This window comes from Paramisgurnus dabryanus, chromosome 12, assembly GCF_030506205.2.
Source record: "Paramisgurnus dabryanus chromosome 12, PD_genome_1.1, whole genome shotgun sequence".
NCBI lineage: Eukaryota > Metazoa > Chordata > Actinopteri > Cypriniformes > Cobitidae > Paramisgurnus > Paramisgurnus dabryanus.
Window position 1 is genome coordinate 20658264 of NC_133348.1, and position 26775 is coordinate 20685038.

The window sequence follows — 26775 nt, forward strand, 5'->3', positions numbered from 1 at the left end:
ATTGCTTCCAAAATAGTAAAAACTCTAGGGGAGATGAACAATTAGCATATTTTCAAAAAAGTGGTGTGTCACCTGAATATGACAAATCTTATTTTAATATTTGTTTGTGTTCATCTGAAGAGAGGATGCTGTATAAATATCGGACGTTAAATTATACATTTACATGTTTCTGTGAACTTTTAAGTTTCACTGAGTGTATGTTTTTTTACCTGTGCAGGGAGACACCAGGTGTGGTGGTCTCAGGCAGGTAATCGACCAATGGTGACCAGCAGCCGCCAGTGGGGGGAAATGGGAGGGGCTCAGGACGGTTATGGTCCATCACCTTCAAACGCCAATTAGCATAAACAGGCATAGTGTCACCTACAAAAATACACAAAAGTCAGATTTGAACCCATGCACATTTCCTATTTAAACAGGAAGTTTGTTCCTTTTTGTTAACAGCCAACAAATTGTACATTCCCATGAACAATCATCTACTCAAAAGTTGTTTTGGTTAATGTTAAGGAGGACACCGCCATCTAGATTTAAGTCTCAAAGCTAATATACATGGACTAGAAGCCACAGAACTTCAATTCTGATTTTACAGGGTCCTTAACCCCTTCATACCCTGCGTCCACTGGAATAGACATCAAATATTTTGTGTTCAAATCAATTAAAATGTTAATCAACCAATCAAAATAAGGCACATTAATTAAACACCTGAAAACTCAGGTTTGAAGGGGTTAATGTAACTACAGTGTGTTTTGGTTTATTTTTTCTTGTCCTCACTCTTCTCTTCCTCGTACGATCCTCCTGAGCTGCTGCTGTAACGCGACTCCAGTCGATGGTGCTGTCGGTTCAGATTACTGTTCAGACCGCTGTAGATTTCCAATTGAGTGTAACTGCACAGACAGATGAACAGCATCTTGATTATTTTCATGATCGGCGTGAGTGTTTAAGTTCGAGTCTAATAAAAGATATGTCTGCATGCCGGTGTATTTTAAAACTCTTACTTCTCTTCCATGTTGGAATCTTTGTGCTTGCCATCTTGATGTCCATCAGGTCCAGGTACCATGGTGTTGCTACTGGACGTCGTTCCTGAGGGTAGGCAAAGATTTAAACAAACTGACAATCAAAATGTGTTTGTGTTTCTGTTGTACGTCTGAAGCAGCAGCTCCTTTGTTTGTGTCCATTTAGTTTAATGGAAGTCAGTCCTGGTTTACAAAACACTTAGTATCACACGCTAATGAAAACCATTTCTCTGATTTTCTCTGCTACTTTTCTTTCAGGCATCTATAAAGACCACCGATGCAATCATGTCTTATTACCAGAAACACAATCAAAGTGGTTTGCGACGTGTATACCTGATGTAACGGAGGGGATTTTGTAAGAGGAAGTGATGCGGTAGTATGGCGGGTTATCCATGTGTGTGACAGCTGAGCATACAGGGTCCGTCATCTCCAGTTCATACATTAACTCTTCTAGTAGCTGCATGGTCTTATCTCTGCCTAGATACACCACCACACGCTTTACCTGAACGAAACATTAGATCAGCTCAAGGTTAGGAAATGAGGAGGACAGCAGTTTAAGCTAAGAAACTGCATTGATGGTAATATAACCAAAGTCTAATGTGCAGCATTATTAAATGTCTGACATCTGCCAAGACACGCTTCACTCACGTAAGGCAGAAGACTCGGTTCACTGTTGACTCCAGACATGTTGATGAGGAAATGCAGGATGATCTTCAGATTTTTGGGCCAGCTGTCAGCTAAAGTGGTCCAGACGTTCTCGATCTCTGACCATGCAAACTCATCTCCATACTGTAGAAACAGACAACATAAACATGTATATATTAACTTTGTATGGGTGAGAAAAAACACAGAGATGGGTGCCTTGTGTTACAGACATTTTAATCGTGTTTGGTGTGATCATCCCCTCACACTGCAATATGTGTAATAGAAATGTCAATAAGACAAAAACCAGCATAGCAATATAGCTATATTCACTACAGATGTTTTACCTTTGCAGTCATGAACATAAGGTTGTTTAGGATCATGCTGGTAGCAAGTGGTGACCCCCAGCCTTCTCCTTTCAGCCATCGACGACTGTTCACCATCATCATCTCTCTCTCATGGGCATCCTCTTCATCCTCCATCGCCAAAGGCTCCTCTTGACGCCTTGCTGTAGGCTTCAAGTCCACCAGCTCTATGTTGTTCATCCAGGGCAGAAGGTAATGCAGCATCACCTGCCGTCCACCAGGGTGCGCTGTCTGGATCCTCTGACTCACCTCTGTTAGAAAATTCAGTGTTAGTTGTACCATCTGAAGTCTCGTCTAAATGGTATCTGCATGTGCAAGCTTGCGTACCTGAGAAGATGGGTAGGGTGAGCTCAGGGTACGTCCTAGCCAGTTCTTCACTGAGTTGGTAGTAGGACACGGAGTATAGATGAGGAAGAGGTGAGGCTGGAGACAACACCCCATCAGAACGCTGGATCTCCAGTTTATGGGCGTAACGGAAAAGCTTTGGCTCTAGTATCTAACATAAAAACACAAAAGTTACTGAGGTTTCATTCCTTCAGTCTTAGCCTCTGGACTGATTGCATATTTGACCTCGAACCATCACAATGGATGTAACTTGGCCAGAACATGCAGGAATGCATTATATAACAGTTATTCACCTGTAGCAGCTGCATGGCGACCTCATAAATGTCCCTGGAAGAGTCTGCAGCCTTAAAAAGGATGAGATTCAGCAAAACTACAGTGTCAAACTGGTAATCCCTAGAAAAAAAACACACAAAGAATCACATGATTCAGCCTAATTCAGACACTTGTTGATTCGTAGATTCATCATGAGAACGTTCTGGTATGCACCTGTTATGAAATACATTAGCGATAGCCCTAAAGCAGCCTGCGGCGACTCTCCGGGACCCCGTGTAGCAGCGGTTGACTGCCCAGAACATCAGATTGCTCTGATCCGGGTTCAGCTCCAACAGCAGCATCACTGCCTCACAGCCCAACTGATGCACCTAAACACACGAATACATTCGCAATTATAGCACAGTAAAACAAAAATAAACAATTCTGTGTGCAAATTTTGTGTGATTACCTTGCGGTCTTGGGAGTCTAGAATGTTGTCCAACCACTTGTAAAGGTATCCATCAGAAGACAGACCAACATTATCAGCCACCGGACCACAGCAAAGCACAGCAGACATGGCCTACGGCAACACGTCACAACAGTCAGGGTTCAGCACGCTTATAAGGGATAATGGATGATGTGCGCGTTTCAGAGCATTGTCATACCTTCAGTGCGCAGTACTGGTGTCTGTTGATCTGCATGTTGCGGTCACTGTATCGGTCCAGTGGTGTGAACATGATGCTGAAGGGTCCCGCCCAATGACTGAAGAGCATGAAGAGACTGTGTCTCAGAGACTGCTGAGGGAAAATGCTCCTTCTCTGATGCACTGGATGAACACAATAATTAGTTAAGCTTTAGTTACACATTCGTTTGAAGTAGCAATTTACAATGTTAAAATACATTCTTGTATCCCAGCTCTTTCTAATCATCCGGACAAACATGATTTAGCAACTATGTCCCAACCAATGGCGTGAGTGAGATCGTCCTATCATCAACCTGTGAGATCACCTATACATAATAGTATGAGGGGGTGAGACAATCGTTGCGTTATTTATTTGCTCACTTTTTACTTCCTCATTGCTCATTTATCTGTGACAAGCCACTGGATTGGTGGATAAAAAACAAAAGCTGCTTTTCTTTAAAGGCAGCTGGCACTACCGCAACCTTCTTAACATGATGCCATTAATCCGAGCATGCTATTGATACTTGGGCGTGAAGTAAATTACTCACTCAGTGGTTTTAAACTTAACCTCCTTCGGGAGACAAATAAAAGTCTGAGCCAGCTACATTACAAGCTCACTTGCATTAAAGGAAAAACCCAAAAGCTCTCTTACTAAAGTAAGAGCAAGTGCAGGATATGCGGGAATGTTAATGTAAAACTATGATGACAATAATAACAGCATAATAATAAATTAAAACATTCATGGGCAAACAAGTCAACTATCATCAAGAAGACCCTGATACTATCTATTTGGCCAACCAATGGAAGGAGGCGGGTGTGTAAAAAAGACGATATTTCCGGAAACAACAAGTGTCATTTTTAACATCACAAAGGCCTTGTGCGTGTATACCTGGAACATTCTGTATGATGTTGGCCACCAGGGCGCTGAAGTGACAGCGAATGTCTCTTAACATGTCTGAATCTTTGTCGTTCTCTGCCTCCAGAAGCTGCCGGGTCAGATCTACGTACTCCAGCAGAGTGCTGTTTAAAGAGTGAGACTCCCCATCCAGACCACCGCTCGCACTGCGCACACAATTCAAAGGCAAATCACTTTAAACAATTAACTCTGATATGTGGGTGCGGGTAATTATAGCCACAAGTTTGTTAAGGAACTCAGTGGTTTTCACTTTTTTAAATGACTGTAAAATAGAAAAAAATGAATGAGGGACAGAAAAACCTAAGACAGGATCATTCAGATGACAGGATGTTACTGTAGCTTCACATTTAAATAAAAGGTTTAAAAGTTGTAACCATCCGTAAAGTTGTGAGACTCACGTCTGACTGATGACTCCAGAATCGGCCAGTAGTTCAAAAATCCGGACCAGCTGGACTCTGAGAACATCACGACGCCGGCGTCGCTTCATGTTCTGCATCAATGAAAACAAAAATGTCATGTGATGTGTCTAGATCTGTTTATTGGACATCAAGTCTTGATGGACATAATTGGTCAGGTGGACCAAAACACTAAACCGAAGTTCTTACAGTTACAGTACTGTGCAAAAGTCTTAGGCCACCATCACCAGCTTTGTTGTTTTAATGTCCATCTATATTTATTTTTCACTCTTTATTAATGTACAAACAGAAAATATGTACACAAAATTAAATATTTTCAGAACTAAATGTCTTCTTCAGGCATCAGTCAGTATTTAGTATGACCTCTCTTGGCACGAAACACATCTTGAGCTTTTTTGTGGAGACTGAAGTCCTGAAGTCATTTGATTAAAATTAGAAATGAGGATTCAATTTAATTTAGGTTTAAGAGATCCTGCAGCTGCCTGCTATTGCTCAAGTGGAAGATGAGTTTACCCTAAATACTTCACACCTTAGCTTATACGTTTATACTGTTTTTAATACTACATACAAGCTTCCTGTATTTTCTGGTTGTATTCTAATAAAGAGACTGAGAAATGATTATATATGACCACTATACAATTGCAAAAACAACACATCTAATGGTAGCATGGTGCCTAAGACTTTTGCACAGTACTGTATATGAGGCAATATTTTAATAAGATGAATGTCAACTCACCTCTGGCCTTCTTTCAAGCGCTTCCTTAATGATAGGGTTTAACTCTTCCAACAGCTCTCTGTAAGATTGATAAATCTGATTGATAAAGCAAAGTTCTCTCAAATGCTAACTACATCTTAGGACAAAAATGGGTCCATATGAAGACATTAAGTGAAGAGACACACAGACGCACCTGAAGGCAATGGGGTTGGTCCGGCCAAGCCCCAGGACAAGAGACTCAGTGATGTCCATGCTCTCAGAACGCATCATAGGGACCACATGCTTGAACAAGGAGGAAGGGGACGGAATGCTAATGATCTGCACAAACATACATACACAAAAACACACACACACGTTGTTATTTTCTTAATATTATTCTATTAAGTTTGATTTTATAAAATACGAATAGCTTGGATGCAAAAGCCGCTAAACGCCACCTCGTCAAAAAATAGACTGAATGCTCTCAGCATGTATTATACTGTAGGTTCATCAAATACTTCAAGCCAAACAGAAATACCGCTTTGTTGGCAGAATCTGATACAAAATGCTAATTTACAAGAAAACATGTTAGACACACCAGAATTTTTTAATTCTAAAATGTCTTAAGAAAAAACATGATGGTTCTGTAGCTTTGTAGATGTGTAATACAACAACTAAAATACAGTAAAAGTGTAACTTCTCTGAGTCTGAACGCAGAAATAATTTACATAAATAATTTAAACTTAAAGGGACACTCCACTTCTTTGAAAAAGCTCCCCTAGAGTTAAACATTTGATTTTTACCCTTTTGGAATTCATTCAGCTGATCTCCAGGTCTGGTTGTACCACATTTAGCATAGCTTAGCATAATCCATTGAAACCGATTAGACCATTAGCATTGCGCAATGATATTACACGGCTCCCGAAAATAGTCCCCTTGTAACTTTCCATATTAGTGGACTATTTTCGGGCACTGCATAATATCATTGCGCCTGCTGCAGCCATGGTACGGCAGCAAAGTCATTGATTATTACACCAGAATGAGAGTATAGTTCCTAGCAATATCAGCATGAAAAATGCAACTTTAAATTTTCCATCTGTCTTAGTACACGATGTAACTACAAAAGAGTCAAGTTTTAAATAGTAAAAATATTGAAATTCTTTGGTCATTTTTGAGTGCGACGCTAATGGTCTAATCAGATTCAATGGATTATGCTAAGCTATGCTAAAAGTGGTAGCACCAGAACTGGAGATCAGCTGAACTGATTCCAAAACGGTAAAAATCAAATGTTTAACTCTAGGGAAGCTGGAAAATGAGCATATTTTCAAAAAAAGTTGAGTGTCCCTTTAAGTTTTAACTAGAGGCTCTATTACGTTTCTGCCCAGTCTGTCCTGTTATGTTGCCAGATAAATCAAACCACAAGTTTATCAAGCAGGGTATCATGACCCCTGACCTTAGAGTCATAACTATATCCGCTGTCTGGGGTGGATGCCAGGGTCTCAGGTGGGGAGCAGCGGACTGAGCCAGGGGCCGATGAGGAAGAGGAGGATGAAGAGGAAGAAGAGGTGGCAGAACTGCAGCAGAGGATTAGATAGTTCCTCCAAAGCCCTACATACGAGTCACTGTTACTGCTCATGCTGTTCACTTTCTTAGCATTGATCGGGCTGCTGCAAGTAAACAAAACACATTTCAGCAAAAAAAACAAAGATTCAAACACAAATGTGTGCTCATATACAGAAACGACAATTTCCCACGCTATAGATGGATGGGAATCTGAAAACATACTTGATGTCGACTTGTGGTGAAAGAAGCTGGAGGCGTGTGGAGGCGAAAAGCCAAGCGTAGCTCAGTGCAGAGGGACAGTGCTTGGGCAGGTGCTCTTGCCGCAGGTAACTGGACAGGCTGATGACCCAGGGGTCCTGACCTTGTGTCACATGGGCAAACACCCAAATGTGGGAGGGGCTAACCACATCAAACTGGTGGCTGATAGGAGAGGAGTTCCATTCAACCAGAGTCTGAAGGTCTATTCCAGTGGGACAGTATAGTAGATTTGTCTACAGCAAAAAGAGGAAGAAAACAATGGTGTTTGATTATAGATATTTTTCTTTTTTTTGTGTGTATTAGGACGTATGTGCCCCAATTTCTCACCTGATCAGCACCAGTAAGGTGAATAAAGCTCTCGAGAACTGAAGCACTCAATCTGTCCATCACATCTATTGCCAATTCCTCATCTCCCTGAGCGAGAACATCAAGAGAAACCGATAAGTAGTACAGTAATAGTGGGTGATCTTATGTAGGTACAAAGGAAGTCATTCAAAGGAGATGGTTACCTTAGCGATGCCGAGGGCAGTATGCAGTGACCTGACCTCTTTGAGGACATTGACTGCGAGTTTGCGTGTCGCAGGTCGACAGCTGCACAGCACGACCAGAGCCAAACCCTCCACCACATGCAGAACTGTCCAGAGAGGAGATCTCTCAAGAGGCAGACATGGACCCTAACAACAGGAGAAAAAAAACATGTCAAAAACAAATAAAAATGAATACAATTAATAAAAACATTTAAAATACAGGAGAGAATAAATCAAGAAGATAGAGAGGAACACACACCTGTGAATCATGAGCACGGTTGCTCTGTACCGCCTGCTTCCACTGTACTATGAGCTGCAAAAGCATCTTGACAGCACTGTCCAGCAGAGTGGGATGAACATCAGTCACCTCCCTCACAATAAAATACACAAAACCAGACAGCACATCCTCTCTCCAGTCAGGAAAGTCCATCATCAGAGCCTGCAAAGTGGTAAACGCCAGGCCACGCAGTTCTTCATCCATATGGATGGTCAGTCTGGAAGGATAGAGAGTCATTGTTTATAGACTACATGTCTGTGATAACCACAGAGAGGTCAAGAGATCATAAAAGTAACATGGGAAGTTCTGACTACGTGCTGTTAGGACTTCACAGGAAGTCTGATTCAGATCAGGGTTATTGTATGGGAAGTGGAGGGTGTATGGAAGTTAGTATGCAATGAACTGTGAAAGAGTAATAAGTGTAAATGTAATTGTCCACTAATGCCAGAAGAACTTGTGAATCTGGGCTTTGTTCAGGTGATGGATGAGGGTCAGAGTTCATTACTTGGCTAGTAGCTCGATCAGATCCTGTCTGCTCATGCCGTCCGGGATCAGTCTGGGAATGGCAGCTACACACGTCCGAAACAGATCGATCTTCGGTTTACGCTCCCCACTAACGGTAAACAAGCATACATAATGCATAAAATCCATACATGCAACTCATTTCATCTGAGAGACTTATGAAGAGACTAGATCAAAAAAAAAAAAAGATTAAATTATGATGGGACGCACGTGATCATGTCCTCTGGTTCTTTGTTGGACATCTGAACACTGGTCATGCTCATAGATCTCCCCACTTCTTTATCCAGGTGCCTGAGGATGTTGTCCAGGGCCTTCCTGACCTGAGGGTAATACAGAGACATGCCTACACACACACACACACAAAAATTAATACAATGAGCAATTCCCACAACCACTAAACAATGAAGCCAGATACACTATTAACCTGAGCTAACAGGGTTGGATGAGGGTCAGAGTTCATAACATGGTTCATTACATCAGCTAAAAGGCTCAGATACACTGTGTACTGTATATTTTGAATATCAAAACAAACCATAAGCAAACATTATTGGAAAAACTACAGGGAATATATATATTATGTGGAAATCTAATAATATTTAAAGCCACTGAAAACAAATGAACAGCGCTGACTGGACAACAATGACTATCTGAAAATATTCCAAACTTTTCTCATTTCATAATCAACTCAAAACTTGGAAGGAAACGTCTTGGCAGGCAGTCATAGCTTTATTTATGCTAAAAGTTCAACGACTTTGTTTACACTGGAGATTAATTCAACTTTTAAATAAAAAAGCCCACACTAATATAAAGCAATGCTTTGAGTGGCACAGGCTTTGGTGAAGAGCATCTTTATCTAGTGTGAGAACTATAAGTGTCCATACCGATGACCTTGGCTTCCTCATCTGTGAGGGTGGTGTTGAGAAAGATCTTTTTGACCCTCAGAGTGTTGCCGGAGGGTAAGATGACTCCTGTGGTGGGCATAGGTGGCTCTCCGTCTTTCTGCTGCAGGCTGTCGGCTATTACTAGGAAAGCTCGGAGACCAATATTCATCCTCTGAGAGAGAAAGATACAATTAGTTTTTTATGTTTACCTTTTTCTCAATTTATTAACACAGACATAATCATTTGCATATTGTTTTGTACGAATCCACGTCCATCACCATATAGATACACCTGGAAACTTCAGTTTAGGTTATGGTAAGGATGTCACGATTTTAAATCTCAAATCAATCGAAATTAAGTCACAACCTCGAACTTCGAATTAAAAAATTGAATCGTCGATGCTGCCATGCCCCTATGTCACGTCCGATCTGCTTTCCAAGTGGAAAAAAACACACGTTGAGTGCTGCGAGTCAACCTCCTCTAACTTCGCTAGCTACAGCTAGTTAAAAGATAGCATGGCAGATGCAAGAGACACCACGCAAGCTGCTCTTTACCCTTTACATGGGAAACAAAAAACAGCACGCACCTCTTGCCTTCAGCTGAACTCAATAAAAGCACACGCACGTGCACAGCAGAGCGGCGTCTGTGACAGCACTGGTCGTTTCTCTGAACTGAGATCCGTTTAAGTTTTACAACAACTTATTTCAGTTGCTCAAGAGTTATGAAAACAGCATTTAAACATTACTTATTGGGGTATAGTCTCACAATCTCATCTGACGGTAATAAAACAGGAAGTTTAGTTTTATCAGGTATGTGGCGTGTACCATATTTTCCCACTGGCAGCAGGAAAGAAAATGGCATTGCAACCGGTTCTTTAAAAAAAAGGAAAAAAGCAAAAATCGAGAATTGTGACCTAAGAATAAAAAAAAATAATAATGTAATCGAATCGAGGATTTGGAGAATCATGACACCCCTAGGCTACAGAGAACAAGACCAGGTGAATAAAGAAGTAAGGAAAATGTTTCTGTGTGTGTGTCTTCACTCACCTCTGGATTTATAGTGAAGGTCTTGTGGGACTTGCCCACACACAGCAGGTCATAGATGATCTCTTTCATGGCAAAGTCTAGCCGTTCCTTCAGAAAGAAGAAACATACCACAAATATTGGTAAAGCCAACCAATTGCAATTGATTTAATAGATTCATTATCAAAAATACAAATCACTGTTATTCTTAATAGGGCAAAAACACATTTCCAAATCAATAGCTTTTAATTTATGGTAATTTTGCCAATTAGAACCAGACCTGCCCCCATAACCACACAGCTCTTATGTCCACTGTACCAGACTCTCAACCAATCAGATCTAATATAAATACAGTATATATCAAAATCACAACTGATCATTTCTTGATCATGTCTTGTTTACAAATTTCTACACTAGCTGTATAGAAATAACTCTAATCTTAAAGCTAAGCTATTTTCAGATGGCTCAAGCTAAAGTTAATCGGCTCTTCAGATTCAAGTTTTACCTGAGCAATAAACTGAATGATCTTTACAAAGATGTTGAGGGGCGTGTCCCTGGGCACCACACTGCGAGAGCCTTTCGGGAAAAGTGCTGTTACAATACTAAGGAGACGACTGTGAGGGAAAAGACAAGTAAAGTGTTACTGCATATACTTTAAGCAAATATTAAACACAGTTCAAAACACGTGAAAGACATTTTAATAGATGTTTGAGGCTGACTTTTACAAAAAGGTGTCACCGTTTGATATTAAGTATCATTTTCTCTGCGTGTGTGTCATACCTTTGCGTGGTTGTGTTGCTTTCACACTTAATTCTTATAATGTAAACCCAGAGCAGCCTGTATAGAGACTCCAGTGCTACACGAGACATTTTGGGGTCTTTGTTCTAAAAAGAAAGCCACAAAAAAAACATTCAGCAACATACACATAAACCTCAAACAATAGAAACCTATAACATAAGTCATAGAATAAAGCTTAATAGACATAATCTTAGTGAATATCTCTGGTGATGGAGGACATAAGTCTAATGTGCTCTAGTAAAATGAAAACTGAAAAAGTTATTGGTTTTTAGTATGAATATGTTAAGAATATTTATAAAAAACTGTGCTCCACTAAAAATCTCTCACTTTCGCCATCGGATAATCGGATACAGAAAAAAATTCGGACATTCTGCACTTAAGTGTCTCGTTAGATCCCAGGCTGTGACGGAAACTAAATGCTATTGTCCATTTAAAAAAAAGGTGGAGCTACTCAATATTTCCTGCTTTAACTTCTAGTATATATCTATGCTAAAACAAGATGTCGCTTTGGGTTTCTAAGCATGCATCAAAACTGCCGCCATCTTGGAACAGGGGTCTTGTCATTCGAAGTAGCTAGGTAAAGCTGCTATCTCCGCCTGTACTTAGAATTCATGGATGATGCCGGACTTTTGTGCTGCGTATGGATGTTTGGCCTACTAGCACTATGCATTTTAGTTGGAAAAAGTAGATTTTCATAATATCAAAACTTTTATTTTTTTCTGGACTCAATGCTAAATACATGTCTGACTGTTCAAACGAACCAAAAGAAAACCTAAAAAATTGCATTTATGGCGATTTATGGTGATTTTTTTTTCGTTACACCATTGCCTACAATGACACAGATGCGGGGCTCCCCCGTTTCAAGATGGCGGCTCTATACGACGCATTTGGTCCAATGAACTGCTGTATCCAAGGCGACATCTAGTGTACATATCTATGTTGCTTTAGTAGAAAGTATGTCAACACATTGAACAAAGATGCACATTTGTGTGACTACAGTGGGTCTTGAAAAAAATACTCAAAACCGCTTTAAAATTAGGTGTGTTTTTACCTACATGCCATTGTTCTTTCGATAGGACTATAGCACTTCACAAACACACCAACAAACACCCCAAAAACAGTTAATCAAACTGGAAAATGTGCTAAATTCAGTCAAAAAATATGCTGCTGTTTGTGTATCATTACAAGTGATCAATAGTTTGCCTGCTGCCCACGACAGAGCTAATGAGCAGCAATATGATACACTGAACTCGATGTTTACAAGCCAATGAGAGCTGTAATTTGTACTTAAACTGCATTGATATGGTGAGAGATGACTCATAAACCTGTTCATCTGATCATATGATGATAGGGAGGTTCATTAAAACCCTGCTAATGAATCTGTGATTAACACATCAAATCTTGTACAAATCCATTCACTGACTAAGCAGTTATCTCTTACACACTTTCTGGTACTCAGTCCCCTCCTCTCTCACACACACGCAGACTGCACCAAAAAGCATGTATAGGGTGCAATGACCAACACTCACCATAGGGGGCGATATGATTGCATGGTTTGCGACTACAGCAACACCAACTACGCAAGAACAACAACTTTGTACAGTGAATAAATACAAAAAGCACAGATCTTAATTTTTTTGGAAATATCTGGAGTACGTTTTCCTGTTAGACCTAAAACAAAACGCAGTCCAACAACTTGACAACAGTACTCAAACTATTCTGTAGGTAGAAAACAAATGTTGCGTCTGAAACCGCCTACTTCCATACTATATAGTAGGTGAAAAGCAGTAGGCGAGGCGAGTAGTATGTTTGATTTCATAGTATTTTAAAAACAGTAGGCAAAATGCACCCGTATGCCCTACTACTTCCAGCCAGATCCAAAAGTGTTCACTGGATAGACACTTCACTGTCCCATGAGCCGAGAGAGAAGTTATCCAACGCAGAAGGAGAGAGAGGCATTGTTTAAGTCAAAAATGTCCGAAAGCGGTAACACGGATCTATTTAAATGCGAATACATATATTAAACAGATGTCCGTTGTGGTAAAATTGAGCTTTTTTAAAGGCGGGGTGCTTGATTTTTGAAAATCACTTTGGAAAAGGGAGTCGGGCCGACTACCAAAACCCACTTGTAGCCAATCAGCAGTAAGGGGCATGTCTACGAACCGACATTGTTGCCTGGGTTGCGTATGTATGGGATGGGTCTATCAAATAAAGGTCCAGATTCTATTGGTGTAGGGGTGTGTTTGTTTAGGTGATTTCAAATATCAACATTGGCTTTTAGAGATCATGTACCCCGCCTTTAACATCATTCCAGTTAGCGACTAACTTCGTGTTATGACCACGTAGGTCATGTGATGTATCAACATAGCAGATTAATGAATAAATTCATACTATCCACATTCATACTATATACGATGAGTAGGTACTTCATCTAATTTAGTACTTACTGTCGCAGTATGTAATGTTGGACAGAGGGAAAGTCTCCAACAATTGACTTTTTGCTAAACTCCCCAAATGCATGGCAGGGTTTGGCGAAGGGTCAACTCCTAAAACTTTTCTAAGAAGTTCCTTCATAAATTCTTGTAAACAGCAGGACAGAAGCTATCTGGCTTGATCCTCTATACACAGGTGAAAGAACCCAAAGCCAAAAACTCAAGAAGTGGAGATTAGCCAAACATGCCCACTGGAACACTGGTCTTTCACATGACCTCTCAGAGGCGAGGCTTTTTCCCTCAAACTAACGGTGGGAACTCACCTGTAGGGTCTCAATCTGCTTACGGATGCTGTTGTTTGATGGCATCTGGAGCCAATAAACGTGCAAGAGACAAAAAAGATGACAAAAGATGTGGGGTGATGGTGATGGGGAAGACATGCAGGTTAGAAAAAGAAAAAGAGACAAACTTAAAGCTTGAACATTGTGCTACAACAACATGCAAAACAAAGTGCAGGGTGTATGGACAACACCTTGTGTCAGACTCTCTTGAGAGAATCAACACAAGTATTTCAACATTTAGAAGTACATAAAAATATCCTACAAGACCAATGCTTTAAGGGATATACTGTAATGTCCAGTGTTGGGGAAGTTACTTTTAATAGTACTGCATTACAATATTAAGTTACTCTCAAAAAAAGAAACTAATTGCGTTACTTGGTTCCTTTTCATGGAAAGTAATGCTTACGTTACTTTTTAGTTACTTTTGCGTTACTTTTTCTTGGCTGAGGCTTGATCTCTTTTGCAGGTGTTTTTTATGACTGAAAAGTTCTGGATTCAGAAAGAGCATATTTCATCACAAAAATGTCGAGCTCTGGCCTGCCATCTCAGTTTCTGACTTAAACTGTTCCCACATACGTGTGAACGCATAGAGTACATTTTTTATCGAATTAAAAGGTGCAAAAGAGGATGTTTGTTTTCTACATTTTTGCAATATTACTTGAAACTGTCTTTACTAAATGATAAAAGACTATTTATTAGCTGCACTGAAAGTAATAATATTAATATACGTCATCTGTGCACAAGATAGGGCCTTAAAAACATCAGCCAATTGCTCATGCGGTCATCGCATAAGCGATTGGCCCTCTGGCTTGTCAATCACTGCCATTACAATCCTTGTGAGAGACGTGCGCGCTCCAGTAACTAAACACAGGCGGCGCATGCGCATAGCGCCTGAAACTCCGTCTTAAGTTTCGTTTTGTTTTCATTGAATTTGAATTTGAATTTGCACCACAGTAGAGAAGAAACTCGAAGGAGGACGCAAAAGAAAGACTTTTGTAAGCCGCTGGAAATAGGAGAAAATTGTCAGAAGAACGTAATGTAAACAGAGTCGTTATTGGAGAAACATTTCAACGCTGGAGAGCAATGAAGGAACAGAGAGGTGTCAAGAAAGACGCGCAGTTCGCAAAATTCTTCCCGACAGGTAACAGTGATTATTCTTTCTTTGGGCAATAATTATTGTTGTACTGTTATTCAAGTATATTGACGTTGTTCTTGTACTGTAGTTGTAAGGCAGTGACCACCAGTCTGCTACATGCTAGTTGAAATGGGAGTAGGGTCGACTGATCTAACGTTTTAACGTCTTATTTGTTTATTATCATCATTTCACATAATGAATCCACTGACGCGAGTCACGCGACACAGCATATTCCGGTGGTAAACAAACAATCGTGTTCAAATATTCGTGCACGAGTTTTGGAAGGCGTTCCCTGTGCTGTGAAGGAGGGAGGCTGTTCTTACGCATGCGCTCATTTAAAAACTCAGTAACCGTTTTTGGATTCTCAGTCGGCAAAAACATCCTCTTTTGCGCCTTTAATTAAACCAAAAAAGTAACTTGCATTATTTTTTTAAAAAGTAACTCAAATATTAATGTGTACATTTAAAAAGTAATGTGTTACTTTACCCATTACTTCAGAAAAGTAATATTATTACGTAATGCACATTACTTGTAATGTATTACCCCCAACACTGGTCTTCTCCTATAAGACAAATGCTTTTAAGAAGACATTTAAATAATGTTTATTATAACAGGTGAGATTCGGAGCATAGAGAAAAATGGCGATACATCAATACATAATACATTGAAATATTATTTTTCCCCTCTTTCTCACCCCTAGTTTATTTATATCTTTTAGATTATCACTAATATGTGGCGTTTTCAATGTTAGTGGACAAACAGCAGACTTTTATTAGTAAATACATAAATGGGAAGCAGGATTAAAAATGATTATAAGCAAGCATTTGTGATAGTAAGACTGTAGTCAGAAATGATGCCATATTTAACTAGCTACAAAAAAACAACAATACTCAAGTAATGGTAAATGTCATAATATGGGGAATCTGGGTATGACTGTTCTTCCACTGAGAAACGGCTGTTTTTTTACACCCATGTACCCAAGGTAAGACATTATAAACAGACTGTACATCAGTTTCTTGCAGCGAATCAAATATGGCATCTACGCTGACTGTCTTTTGATCAGGAAAGACAAACTGAAGCAGGGTTAGAACAGACAGAGAAGAGCAGATGGACAAGCAGATTTTCGAATAGATGAAGAGACCACTGTTCAATTAGAAGAGGAATTATCAACCAATGAGACTAGAAATCCCATAAACCTCAGCTAAATGGGCTAAAACCATTACACTAGACCACTGGGGAAAACTTCCCTTCAGCTTTCCTCCATAGCTCAAATAACCTAAGTGCAACAACCATTTCTAATCCAGTTCTGATTAGGATTTATAGTCCAAAATAATTTTCCTTTCGAGGACAATAAAGTATACTACTACTACTATTAACGGTAATTAAGGACAAAATTAATATTTCATAAATTCTCCATCACCAAATCATCAAGAATCAAATATTCGGGATAGCATCACTGACAAATCAGCAAGATTTACATGATAAAGTTCAACATCATACAGTAGATTGACAGGGAAAATTGATAATTTTGAAATAAAGAGTTAGAAAGATCATACAAAAATTAAAACTATTGACAATAAAAAGAACAGACACATACAAACACACACAGATTTCTGAGTTTGATTTAAAGATTGGCTGAAGCAGGTATAATTTACCATAAACTACATGTAAGGTATATTACAAACAAAAGTCTGTCCCACCACACCCTTCCCTTATCCAATATGAATCCATTTACTCTTAAAAATGAATCACCCAATGTGCCCCCTGGCTCTAGATTCAGTAGAAACCAATAGCATGACTTGTTTTAAACAGCAACTGAATATAAAGGAAATGTTTACACCAAAACAAAATTTGATAGAAATGTAGCATTTATAGCTACTTAAAGGTCATCTGTGTAACGTTAAACTAACAAATCTTTTCCATATCTTTTCTTAATATAAGGAAAAATTTGGGAAACATGTTAAAACCGTTACAATGCTTTACAACCTGGATTTCTCACTGTTCAGTTCACTTTATCACGAACACACGTACCTTAAGGTGTGAAAGGCAGTTCTGAAGAAAGATGTGCCAGTTATTGAGGAAGAACTGCTTCTGACTAACACACAGCAGACATGTCACCAATGGGTACAATGCCTGGTGACAAAGAATGAAAGAGTAAAAAGTAAATCAAACGTGACAAAGAAAATAAATATGTGCATAATTAATTGTAAATTATTGAAGTAGTTATAGACGCAGGATTTATTATCTACTCCCAAATGCCTTTGCAAAATGAATTAAAATGCTTTTTAATAACTTCTTAACCAAGGCTATATATATCTATATATAGATATATCTCAAAAAGAATGAATTTTTGGGTGACCAGCTTCTCTAAAAACAGGCAAAGGGAGGTCTGTCTAGAGCACAAAAGATTAAGGGACAGTAAACATTTAGAACCAGTACCAGAGAGTGCTTCTTTCTTGAGCTGAGGTCATAGGTCGTCTGGTAGAGCATCTCCACAAAGTTCTTCAGGCAGGGCACATTCACTTCATTCTTCACCGCCTACCAAACACACAGAAGCTCAAACACATGAGACCCTGAGCTGAGCTACACACATGCTTGGAGAAGCAGCACCTCACAAATCACTCAGAGCTATTCAGATGCACTTTATTCCAATGCAAAATAAAATCGGTTCCACTTGTGTTTTCAAAGAACCACATCAGACCTCTTTAAAAAACATGTACAGTCATGAATGCTAAAGAAGAGTCATAAGCTAATTTTAAAAAAAAGGCTTCAATACAGCATGAACCTTAATTTCGTTTATTTTTCATTTATATAAACAGTGCATCAGTTGTCACAAATTTGGAAACCTGGAGTGAAGCTGGATTAGTTTAAAGTGCGCCTATTTCATTGCCAAAACAATGTTATTTTGTGCAATTGGTATAATACAATGTGTTTGTGTGGTTTATGGTTAAAGAACACATCACTTTCCACATACTATACATTTTTGTAGCTCTAGATGTACTGCTTTCCTCAAACGCTCTGATTTTGAAAAGCTCATCGATCTGAAAAGTGCTGTGTCCCTGATAGGCCAACTAATCTGTACATTGTGATTGGCCTAAATACCTCTGACGTCAGTGTGACGCTCCTTACCATGTTTAAAGATTCGCTCACAGTGCAATGCTAACAGGAGTTACTTGCAGCTGTGAGTCAAAGCGGGAGGAATTATGATAATATCTTGTCCACGTCAACAGGCCTAGGAAGTAAACTGTTGCCTACAATTCGTGTGTTTGTTGTAGTCCAAGAAAAGAAATTCACGTTGGAGATGACAACTTGCGTCATCATTTACTTTGGAGTTTGTACCTTTTACATATCATTAACATGTACTTATAAACAAATCAGACTTTGATATAAAACAATACTGCCATCTACCCAGAATGCATATTAGATGTCTGCAGTATGCATGTGAAATCTAGCTAAACTGAAAGATTTCAGCACTTCGGTCTTCGGTATTAAATATGAATGACATGAAATTGGTAGGAATGGAGATCTCAATGATACTTACAGCAGCTACAGGGATGAGAATCTCAACAAACAGGCCAGCCAGTGCATGTTTAATGTCTTTATCCTTCACCTCCAGGAAATACTGAGCACATTCCTGTTTAACCAACACATACAAATGCAAAATAAGACATTTAATCAATTACATGCAAATTACTTAAATTAACAAACAATACTTACATTAATGATATGATGACTAAATGCACCATTAACAAATACTTTGTAAGATCCACACACAAACAAGCATGAGTGCTCAGAAAATCTGTCATCGCTTTGCAGCTGCTGGCTCAATAAAAAAAATCTCTGGATTATGGCAATTGTTAAATGCAGCATATTGAGTTCCAGATTTTACAGCCTGTAACAGACTTAATGTAAAGATATAGCTCCACACAGCACACACTCCTGCTGGCAAAGGTCGACTCACCATCCTGAAACGCTGTTACTCAGGGGAATTTATGAGACACGACTACAAAGACCTTGCAAATAAAACAAAAGTGCTGCGCAGTTGGCAACTGGGGAGACAAACTCACCAATTTATTGAAACCCAATTGGCCATCAAATTAATTTTGTAAATTATATGCGTATTAACCAAGAATAATTAGCTGATTAGTCATTCAGGCAACTGACTAACCAGCTGATTACATAGTTTTGCAAAGGGCAATGATGTAACACTACAGTGATATTACGCACTGCCCCAAAAATAGTCCCCTTGGCTACTTTCAATAGCAGGGCTGCGTAATATCATTGCAACTGCAAAGCAGTGGTGATGGCGCAGTGGATAAGACACACGCCTTTGGTGTGAGAGACCCGGGTTCGAATTCACTGTGACACACCATTGTGTCCCTGAGCAAGACACTTAACCCCTAGTTGTACCAGAGGCGTGCGATCTCTGATATAGCAATTGTATGTCGTTTTGGATAAAAGCGTCAGCTAAATGAATAAGTAAGTAAGTACGATTGCTGCAGCCATGTTATGGCAGCAAAGTCCTTGTTTATTACGCCAGAATGAGAGTATAGTCCTAACCATATCTGCCTAGAAAATCTCAACTTTTAATTTTCCTTCAGTCTAAGTAGACAATGTAACTACAGAAGAATCAAGTTTTAAATAGGAAAAATATCGAAACGTGTTGGTTATTTTTTTGCGCGATGCTAATGGTCTAATCAGATTCAATTTATTATGCTAAGCTATGCTAAAAAGGGTAACGCCAGACCTGGAGATCGGCTGAATGGATTCCAAAACGGTAAAAATCAAATGTTTAACTCTAGGGGAGCTGGAAAATGAGCATATTTTCAAAAAAGTGGAATGTCCCTTTAAAGGCCGAAGTATGGTCCACTTTATAAATACACGCAAGGCCCCGTGTACAGTGTGTGTGACACAATTTCCATCATCAGAAGAGTGCGCAAATGCGCACCACCAAATTTTACAAATACTGTACGCATAGGTCACGCATGCGCGTTGACCATGTAGTATGTAGTCCAGGAGATGCATTGCATTTTGTCGCAACGCGCATGCGTCGAATGTCTGTGTACATGTACAAGTTAAATAAACTATACTTTGCAAGGCTGTTTGTTCGACATCAACGTACGTTCGCGTACACGTAAAAAACAGACTATACTACGGGGTCCATCTCACTAGCCGACTCAAACAACTCTGGGATTTTGGTCTGGGATTGGCCATTCTGACTGCTTTGATAAAAATATGGATAAACAAACAATTGTAAGAGTGAACTGTAATGTAATCCATGGAGTAACTTTACCCTGATTCTGTGTATGCTGTGTATTTGTCTCTTTGTGAATGTTACATTCAAGGTTTACATTAAATAAATTCACACACTGTTTAGGACTGTACCATCTAAACTTTCACATTTATCAGTTGTAATTTGCATTTAAAATACATGGCTTTGCGTGTCATAAGGAAAAAGGTTTAATGAAATCGAAGCAGGCCAACAGACTGTCACATATTCAGTGTGAGAAGAGGCTCACTGCAACATCCATAAGTTGGCTTGTGTCTGCCAATGAAACAAGATAAACAAGCAGGATCTCGCCGGAAAGATCCATAAGGCCAATATCTCAGCAGGGAGCCACTGTAGCTAACACCCGGCCGCTAAAAGCCACTCTGATTGTCCAGCAACTACTTAAATAAAACTACTGGCTGAAAAACCTGAGTGGACACATTCATAAACATCACAAAAGACCAAACCTAAGAAACTAATTTGGTCAAACCAACAAAATGGAGAATATGTTGACCTGCATAAACTGGAAAGAAGCCTCAAAGTCCTCGACGGGGTACATCTTCACCCTGAAGAACTTCATGCCCATGATGAGGCTGATGATGCTCTGCACCACGTGAGGACTTTGCTCCTTCAGCCTCAGTTCCTTCAGCTCTGTGATGAACTTCTTGCGCACCGCCTGGAACCTGCAGACCAAACACACACAAAACCCATAATCCTTCATCTTTTCATCCTCTTAACAACACAGAAACAAACTTCAGAGGGGTAAAGATCATATTTCATATCATACATAACATAGCTGTGTGGAATTAAATGTGCTATAAAATTATCTAGATATCGGCTTGTCAGCCTTACAACAGTAAAAATGTCAAAAGTGGGAACTGAATATTCACCCCTCACAAGTTAAACTACTGTATGGTGTCTCTAATCCCACGGCCACTGACAGCTATGCAGTGTGATGTTTCAAGGGCTCCGTTGACGCAAAACAGCCTTCAACCATAGCTAAACACTCCACACAACAGGCTTAACTGAGATAAAAACTAGTTTTGGGCTAAATATTACAGTCTGTGGAATGTCTTGTTTTTCACTGTTAAAACCAAAACTTAAAACGCATAAAATACTGTGAACCCATGTAATGAAAACCGCCTGGATTAAAACAAGCAAGGACCTCAGTCAAGGCATAATGTCTTTATCACATTATATAAAATGGGCTCTTTAAATACAAAGTAGCATAGCACAGGAAATCATGAACCAGAGGTTGAGCACTGGCATAAATCATTTTGGGTTCTGACTATTACAGTGCAGAGCTAAATTACATTGCATCTTAAACAGACACTTTCATGTAGCAATGAGAGAGTTTTAGCATGTGGCCAGGAGAGAATTAGAGTAACAATAAATGTGTCCAAAGCCTGTAAAAATAAGACCTCTGTATACAGTTTTTGGCGAGTGAGTGACAGAAGGAGAAGGGTTTGATGGCTGTGTAAACTCTGTTAAATTCAACTGACTGCGTTTTATCTCAATGGATGAGCTAGAATCAACTTTAAACTTCTGCTGTTTGGTTTGCATTATGGGAAACAAACACTAGTGTCTTGTTTCTATTCAGAGAAATCACCCTGAAGCAAATGTTTGATAATACATCTCATCATAATATTTATTTATAATGACTTAGGGTAATTAGCATGAGAGTGCAATTTCGAAAAAAATGCTAATGGGAGTGGACATTTCTGCGGGTGAGTTACTGACAAGGCGCACGTTAAAGGTAGGGTAACAGATTTGATCCTGAAACATTTTTAGTTATGCTGGTTAAAAGTCTCCTCACATTCTGATAGCAATCACTGTGTTAAGTTGTTTAAATGTATTTGTAAAAATTTATGTCATCTGTGAAAGGCGTAGGACCAAAAAATGTTCAACAAATCATAGATTTTGGTCCGAACGGACGTTTCCTTTTATGTCCCTGATACGTAAGCGTAATTTGAATTCCCACCGCGCAGCGAGTCCACGCAGATACCATACGTCATCGGCGCGTTCACGTGCGCTCTGTCTGTAAACAGCTTGAACACCAAACTTTTCTGCTGAATTGACAACCTACACAGGAGCAACAAAACTAAATGCATCTTTTATAACAACAACAGCAAAAACTGCCTGGATGAGCAAGAGCAAAAACCCAAATTAACATCTGTAACTTTACTGCTTTACCGCGAGATGCAAACAGCTGCAGGAGGCAAAGGGTCTGAAAGGGTCGTTGCACTGTTTATTTTGGTAAGGTAGGTACGCGATATGTTTGTATTGAGATGGATTCAGATATTCTACTTTGATGAAACGTTGTGTTGCTTATGAAATTTGTGTTCGTTTTCCGGATTAGCATAACGATATAGTTACTACGTCTACACAATCGAACGTGTGCTTAAACTAATTCTGATGTAAACCAGTTGTTTATGTTGGTTATTTTGGAAGTGTTATTCACTTTGTACTGCAAAGTTTTCTCACTGGTGAATGAGACATGAGATGTGACCGTCTGATCTGTGCGTGTTCATGTGTTTGGAAAGAGGCGTGACTTTGGATGGCGATTTGACTTGAGGGTGGGATCGGGATTTCATTGCTAGGCGGCTACCGTTAGCATTTTTCAAAATGTGTTACCCTACCTTTAATAACAAAATCTAATTTTCATAATGACCAACATAATAAGAGCAGAGCAAATTAGCGTAAAGTTTAATACATGCTTTTAAGGCATTAAATAATGCCGCAAATATTAGTAAACTGATCAGCGCGAACCTTGGTAAATTGCATCACGTGATTTATTTATTTTTTGGTCTAGAAGCCTATTCTTGGTCTTGAACAATTTTTATAGCAGTTTACATTTATTGTAATAAATAAAAATACTGAAATAAAGTATATATTTTATACACAAAATGATCACAAAAAATTTAGGTTTGTGTTACACTTTTAGTGGTTTTACCAACAATGGCCACTAGGTGTCAACAGTTTGCTGCAGACTCTTGACCCAAATTAATAAATTACTGTCACTGCATTATTATTACTGCTAAAAAATTTTGAAACATGAAAACTACATTCTAAGACCTTTCCGACGATTTATAGTTTGTCATGATAGATAAACTCTGGTGTGCCGATAAAAAAATGTCGCCTTTTCAGCGCAAATCTTTCACTGCGTGTCTTTAGCAAATCCTGCCAGTAGTTTTTAAAGGGGACATTTTACAGGGCTTTTTTTAAGATGCAAAATAAATCTTTGGAGTACATATGTGAAGTTTTAACTAAAAAATACCCTATAGATAATTTATTATAACATGTTAAAATTGTAACACCACTTTGTAGGTGTGAGCAAAAATGTGCCGTTTTGTGTGTGTCCTTTTAAATGCAAATGAGCTGATTTCTGCACTAAATTGCAGTGCCGTGGTAGGTTTGTGCAGATTATGGGGTGGTATTATCCCCTTCTGACATCACAAGGGGAGCCAAATTTCAATGACCTATTTTTTCACATGCTAGCAGAATTTTTTTTAACAAAACTAAGTTAATGGGTTGATCTTTTTCACATTTTCAAGGTTGATAGAAGCACTGGGGACCCAATTATAGCACTTAATCATGGAAAAAAGTCAGATTTTCATCATATGTCCCCTTTAGTGGCAAAAGAGGCATTTGCGCTGGCTCAAGTCATTAATGCACACTTCAACATCATATATTTTGCCTAGTTTATTAACTCCATCAAACTGCAAAACAGGTCATGTGACCTCAACATGGCAGCTCCCATTAACAGGCAACCGCTCCTATATTGAATGAAACATCATTTCATCTCATGTGTCATATTCTCTTCTTTATATTATAAGTAGCAAAAGTATATCTTTAAAACATGCCACACAACATGTGGGTGATTCTCACGAAACCATTGAAACACCACGGCACTAATGATTTTAGCTATAAAATGTGTAATATAGTAATATTAAAAAGCATCAGAATTAACACAATACTGTGTTCTACCTTGCACAATGTGTGATTTCAACATAAGAATTTATAATTTGTCAATTTTATCTCATTTTCTGCTGAAATTCTCATTACCGCATTGTGTCCGGCTGTGTTTGAACATGCGTTATGTTGTAATTTAATCAAATTAACACAAAAATATTTAGAAAAAAAACAAATGGATGTTTTGCTAGACTACTTTAGATGACAGAAAAAATATTTACTGAATATTCATGTATAATAATAATGAAGAAAAATTAGGAAAAGGATGTGTCCATGCCTGATGTTCTCATCCTCCGCAACACTTTTTGAGAACAGTTTAAGCACACATACAGAATTTTAATAAAGTTTGATTTTGAGTGACCAAGCACATGGACCAGTTACTTCAAGATGGCTACCAGGTAAGATCATTTTTTTACAGTTAATTTGAAATATTGTCCTGTCAGAATGCTTACACGACATTTTGATTATCATTACCGCAACAGATGCTTATTAAATGTTAATTTAATTAATAGAAGCATAATACTTTGATTTTAAATGCATGTGCAGAATCTCCAAATTATGTTCTTTCAGGTTTATCATGTCATTTTGAAAATATGTCAGTGTTGATGTTTTCTGACTGTTGCGGTAATGAGATTTTTTAGGACTAATTTTTTAAATTATGTTACAAAAAGTGTTAAATGATAAGTAAAAGTGTTTCAATTAATGTTCCCATTTACTCCAGACTTTGTTTTTCAATGTCTGGTGGGAAAAAAAGGAAATTTAAGCAATTTTTACATTTTCATGCTTGACATTTTTAAAACCAAGTTTTCGTGAGAATCACCCATGTACTGTCCGCAGACTGAAGTGAAATTGTAAGTTGGACTCACTTTGACTGGGCAAGGACTCCAGTGACCTCAGCGTACAGATCAGCAATGATGTGCACATTACCAGTGTTGGGGCCCGAGTACCTGTTAAGCCAATCACGAAATTTAAGATTACCAACACAACAATGCTAAGTATCAAGAAAGTAACATAAAAATGATTAAAACGTATGTATGTTTGTGTAGCAACTTCTTAAGTCAGTATTTGCTATAGGAAGGGCAGGATAAGAAAGACTTAGACAGCTCATATGCTTGCAGATGATGAAATGTGTTATTTTTTAGGGAGTTTCAGGAATCAGGTGCATGTATGCGTGTCTGTCAATCGGTTTACATTTGTGTAGTCTGCCCGTGTACAATTTGCATAGAAAAGTGTGTGTTTGTGTATATGCACTCACCCCTCTTTGTGTTTAAAGTGCTTAAATGCCAGGTTAAGGACTTCTTGTACTAAGGCGTCTGGCACGGGATGAAGGGGAATCTATCGAAAACATTTCATCATTATCAGCATGTCTGTGATTTGAGGGTCACTGTTTAAACTCCATGATCCAGGATATTGTGTTAGCAAGTCCATGCATGTTAATGCCACAACGCAGCTCTCCATAACTTTAAAAACACCACGCCTAGGCCATGAAGCACACACACACACACACACCCAAACCTCACCTGTTTTAAAACTTCTACTGAAACTAAACAAAACATGAAGTCTATGGCTAAGTCCCTTCGCTCCAGTAGATAGTCTTTGTCCCGATGTTGTTCATCTCTAAAGAGAGAAATAAAAAACAGCACAGAGATACACAACTTAAAATAGCAGCACATTAACCACAAAGGAAAATAGCACAAGTGAACAAAACCACTGTTTGAATGGGACTAGTTTAACCTTTGACTAGTTTAAATCTGCACATAATTTTTTATTTTGTGGAAGATCGTAACTAATGGTGGATTAATAGCATTAAGTATGATCCTCACCTTCATTTAATTAGATCCTTAATCGTATTTAATCAAATGTATGTCAATGAGAATCTTAAAGGGACACTCCACTTATTTTGAAAATATGCTCACCCCTGGATTTCCCCCCGATTTTTACCGTTTTGAAATCCATTCAGTCGATTTCCGGGTCTGGCGGTACCACTTTTAGCATAGCTTAGCATAAGCCATTGAAACTGATTGGACCATTAGCATCGCTAAGACTCTTCTGTAGTTAAATCGTGTACTAAGACTGACGGAAAATTCTAAGTTTTCTAGGCCAATATGGCTAGGAACTATACTCTCATCACTCTGGCATAATAATCAAGGACTTTGCTGCCGTAAAACAGCTGCAGGAGGTGCAATGATATTACACAGTGCCTGAAAATAGTCCCCTTGGTAACTTTTAATAGCAGAGGACTATTTTCGGGTACTTAGTACACAATGTAACTACAGAAGAGTCCAGTTTTAAATAGGAAAAATATCGAAACTCTGGTTATTTTTGAGCGCGATGCTAATGGTCTAATCAGATTCAATGGATTGTGCTAAGCTATGCTAAAAGTGCTAGCGCCAGACCCGGAGATCAGCTGAATGGATTCCAAAATGATAAAAATCAAATGTTTAATTCTAAGGGAG

At 38.9% G+C, this 26775-nt stretch overlaps 1 protein-coding gene across 8 annotated transcripts in view; it reads right to left on the reverse strand.

Annotated features, from left to right (window-relative positions):
- Positions 1-26775, reverse strand: part of fryl (furry homolog, like) — a 111250-nt gene that overhangs the window by 32020 nt on the left and 52455 nt on the right. For 5 of the 8 annotated variants that reach the window (XM_065257128.2, XM_065257124.1, XM_065257123.2 and 2 more), the window contains 34 exons: positions 25840-25936; positions 25575-25654; positions 25186-25266; positions 20862-21030; positions 18620-18712; positions 17518-17616; positions 17110-17211; positions 13926-13970; positions 11153-11256; positions 10878-10986; positions 10397-10483; positions 9351-9522; positions 8680-8812; positions 8453-8560; positions 7930-8164; positions 7653-7817; positions 7471-7557; positions 7108-7376; positions 6776-6989; positions 5537-5661; positions 5365-5422; positions 4611-4702; positions 4186-4358; positions 3280-3440; positions 3084-3194; positions 2849-3003; positions 2656-2755; positions 2345-2513; positions 2000-2268; positions 1659-1799; positions 1344-1512; positions 993-1077; positions 769-881; positions 210-360 (listed from right to left, as the gene is read on the reverse strand). In XM_065257128.2, the coding sequence (XP_065113200.1) occupies positions 210-360; positions 769-881; positions 993-1077; positions 1344-1512; positions 1659-1799; positions 2000-2268; positions 2345-2513; positions 2656-2755; positions 2849-3003; positions 3084-3194; positions 3280-3440; positions 4186-4358; positions 4611-4702; positions 5365-5422; positions 5537-5661; positions 6776-6989; positions 7108-7376; positions 7471-7557; positions 7653-7817; positions 7930-8164; positions 8453-8560; positions 8680-8812; positions 9351-9522; positions 10397-10483; positions 10878-10986; positions 11153-11256; positions 13926-13970; positions 17110-17211; positions 17518-17616; positions 18620-18712; positions 20862-21030; positions 25186-25266; positions 25575-25654; positions 25840-25936 (4521 nt within the window). The remainder of the gene's footprint in view (positions 1-209; positions 361-768; positions 882-992; positions 1078-1343; positions 1513-1658; positions 1800-1999; positions 2269-2344; positions 2514-2655; positions 2756-2848; positions 3004-3083; positions 3195-3279; positions 3441-4185; positions 4359-4610; positions 4703-5364; positions 5423-5536; positions 5662-6775; positions 6990-7107; positions 7377-7470; positions 7558-7652; positions 7818-7929; positions 8165-8452; positions 8561-8679; positions 8813-9350; positions 9523-10396; positions 10484-10877; positions 10987-11152; positions 11257-13925; positions 13971-17109; positions 17212-17517; positions 17617-18619; positions 18713-20861; positions 21031-25185; positions 25267-25574; positions 25655-25839; positions 25937-26775) is intronic. The other 3 variants (XM_065257125.2, XM_065257129.2, XM_065257127.2) reach the window with 1 other exon arrangement.